Source organism: Pogoniulus pusillus, unplaced genomic scaffold, assembly GCF_015220805.1.
Source record: "Pogoniulus pusillus isolate bPogPus1 unplaced genomic scaffold, bPogPus1.pri scaffold_47_arrow_ctg1, whole genome shotgun sequence".
NCBI lineage: Eukaryota > Metazoa > Chordata > Aves > Piciformes > Lybiidae > Pogoniulus > Pogoniulus pusillus.
The window spans coordinates 261837-264923 of NW_026974707.1; the positions used below are offsets into that span (position 1 = coordinate 261837).

The following is a 3087-nucleotide window of genomic DNA, read 5'->3' on the forward strand; positions in this document are numbered from 1 at the left end:
CAGGATATGGAATTATTAGTGGGATGGATGGAGTTGGTGTGGGAGAGGATCAGTTTGTATTGGGGTGAGGAACAGATTGCACTAGGAGGGGTCCAGGAGATGCAATGGGAACTTGAAGGTGCCAGTCTGTGTTGGGAGGGGGCAGGGGGTGTCCAGGGAGTGCTGCTGCCTGGCACTGCTGCTGTGCTGGGAGTCTTCTCCACCAACTCTGCACATAGAAATTCTCCCTGGAGCTTCAGAAAATTCGTGGAGGAAGGATGGCAGGAACAAAAATGTTCCTCAAAGGCTCTTTTGTTTGTTTACCCAAACAAGGAGCAGAGCTCCTCCTGCTTAAGCTCTTGGTGAGGAAAGCAAAGCAGAGAGGGAATTGGACAGGTGATGGCAACACCACAAAGAGTAAATATCCATCACAAATAGCAAAAGCTGGAGAAGCCAGACTGGGCCTGCACTGAGTGACACCAGAGCTGCTCTGCAGCAGGAGACAAAGAGTTTATTGCTTCTGAAAGCATCCAGGGAGCAGTTTGCTCAGGGCAGCCTTCAACTCCTGGTTCCTCAGGCTGTAGATGAGAGGGTTCACTGCTGGGGGCACCACTGAGTACAGAACTGACACAAACAGGTTCAAGGATGGGGAGGACATGGAGAGGGGCTTCAGGTAGGCAAAGGAGGCAGTGCTGAGAAATAGAGAGAGCACAGCCAGGTGAGGGAGGCAGGTGGCAAAGGCTTTGTGACGTCCCTGCTGAGAGGGCATCCTCAGCACTGCCCTGAAGATCTGCACATAGGACACCACAATGAACACAAAGCAGACAGAGGCTAAACAGTCACTGACCAGGATAGCCCAAACTTCCCTGAGGTAGGCTGTGGAGCAGGAGAGCTTGAGGATCTGGGGGACTTCACAGAAGAACTGGTGCACAGCATTGCCCTGGCAGAGGGGCAGGGAAAATGTAATGGCTGTGTGCAGCAGAGCATTGAGAACTGCACAGGCCCAGGCAGCTGCTGCCATGTGGGCACAAGCTCTGCTGCCCAGGAGGGTGCCATAGTGCAGAGGTCTGCAGATGGCAACGTAGCGGTCGTAGGCCATGATGGTGAGGAGAGAAAACTCTGCTGAAATGAAGAAGAGAAAGAAGAAGACCTGAGCAGCACATCCTGCATAGGAGATGTCCCTGGAGTGCCTCAGGGAATTGGCGATGGACTTGGGCACAGTGGTGGAGATGATACCCAGGTCAAGTAGGGCGAGGTTGAGGAGGAAGAAGTACATGGGGGTGTGCAGGTGGTGGTGCCAGGTGATGGTGGTGATGATGAGGCTGTTGCCCAGGAGGGCAGCCAGGTAGGTGGCCAGGAAGAGGCAGAAGTGCAGCAGCTGCAGCTGCTGTGTGCCTGCAAATGGCAGCAGGAGGAGGAAGTGGCTGATGGAGCTGCTGTTGGACATTGCCTGCCTCTGGCCATGGAGACCTGTCCAAGTAGGAAAAGTAGTGACAAGTTAGGGGACACTTCTCTCTGAAAACAAAGGTGCAGTGCCCACAGGACAGCCTCTGCCTCAGATGAGTGCATATTGCATATCCTAGGAGAAAATTAGCATCACAATTAGCCATGCCAGTGTGGCTGCTGTAGAAGGATGAAGAAAATAAGGAGCAAGAGGCAGGAGCCCTGGGGCTCTGAGGCTTCTGGGAGCTTCCTCTGAGCTGTTCCCTTCTATTCCTCTAGGTCCTTTCTTATTACAGTCCTCTTTTCATCTCAAATGTTTTGCTTATTGGGAAGGGGTTCTTGCTTCCATTATTTCAAAACATGACCAGTGACCTTTCTCAGACTTTAATAGGCACTTCCTGAAGAGGAAAAAGTCTTACTGCTGTGATGTGGGAAGCCAAAATCTAGAGCTCAGAGTGGCAGCCTGTGTGTTGTTATCACTGTGAGGTGGGACTGGGCATACTTATTTCTGCCTTCTCTCCTCAGCTCTGCTGGGATGACATGACAGAGCTCACTAATATCCTCAGCGTTACACTAACAGGGCCGAGGGGACTTTCAGCCATCCCCTAAACACTTTAGCAGAGCTGTAGCAGTGTGCTGTGGGGCAGCTTGGGGTTGGTCAGGGTTTTGAAACAGCTCTGAGAGCATCCTGCATCTGTGAGGCAGCAGGAGTCATCTGTGGTGCCATTCCCTGATGTTTTCCAAAATCCAAAGAGCTCCTGTGAGTGAGGAAGGGCTCAGCTCATGCCCCATCCCCACCAACCACTGGCAGGCTTCAGCACAGCTTCCAATGCAGCTTGGACACTCAGCTGCCATGAAGACACCTCCAGGGCAGGACCTGCAGAGTCAGTGTCAGAGCACAAAGTGACCACAGCCCAGCCCCAGTCCCACACAGCAGGAGTCCTGTGGCTCGAGGGAGACTCAGGGAGTAGCACTGCAGAGCTCTGCAAACAATGAAGTGAAGGCACAAAGGCAGAGGGGCTTGGTGTGAAGTCTTCTCCTTGCCCTGCTCTGCTCCCTGCACCTCCCACGCTGCAACTGAAGAGCTTTGGTCACCCTTCTGTGTGCACACTGCAGGAGCCTTCAGCTGCATGTGCAGATGCCAAGGCCATGACTCATGAGCTGGAGCCCACAGCTTTGAGGGCACTGCCTCTGCTGGGTCGGAGAGGAGACCAAAAGTGTCTCCAGGGCAGAGAGTGGCCCAGAGCTGCCTGATGCCTCTTGCCAGGCTGCTTGGCAGCAGATCCCTCTCCATCTGCCTGCCCATGTCTCTGCTGCCTGCAGCTGTCCCTGCCACCAGCTGCTTCTCTGTGCCCAGGTCTCTCCCTGCTCCCTGCTGACAGCTCCCATCCCACCTGCTGTGTGCTCAGCTCTACCCTGCAGACCCCTCCCAGCATCTGGGCACTGCCCAGGCTGATCTCGAGCTGGGCAGAGACTCAGGAGCAGCTCAGGGAAGCACCAAGGGGACCTGAGGCTTCAGTGTCTTCTGCAGAGTGGAGAACTAAATTCCAGTCTCACCCTGCCCACCAAGGAGAGCAAAGTCCAGGGCCAAGACTCCTTCCCTGCCAGGAAAGGCTGCCCTGATCTTCTGGAAAGGCTCCTCAGAAATGCCCAGGGGGAGCTGCA

General features: G+C 54.4%; 1 protein-coding gene across 1 annotated transcript; it reads right to left on the minus strand.

The window, feature by feature from the left end:
• Positions 1 to 490: 490 nt before the first annotated feature.
• LOC135174103 (olfactory receptor 14J1-like) lies at positions 491 to 1426 on the minus strand. Its single transcript, XM_064141351.1, has one exon. The coding sequence runs from the start codon at positions 1424 to 1426 to the stop codon at positions 491 to 493; it is 936 nt and encodes a 311-aa protein (XP_063997421.1).
• Between the last annotated feature and the right edge of the window lie 1661 nt (positions 1427 to 3087).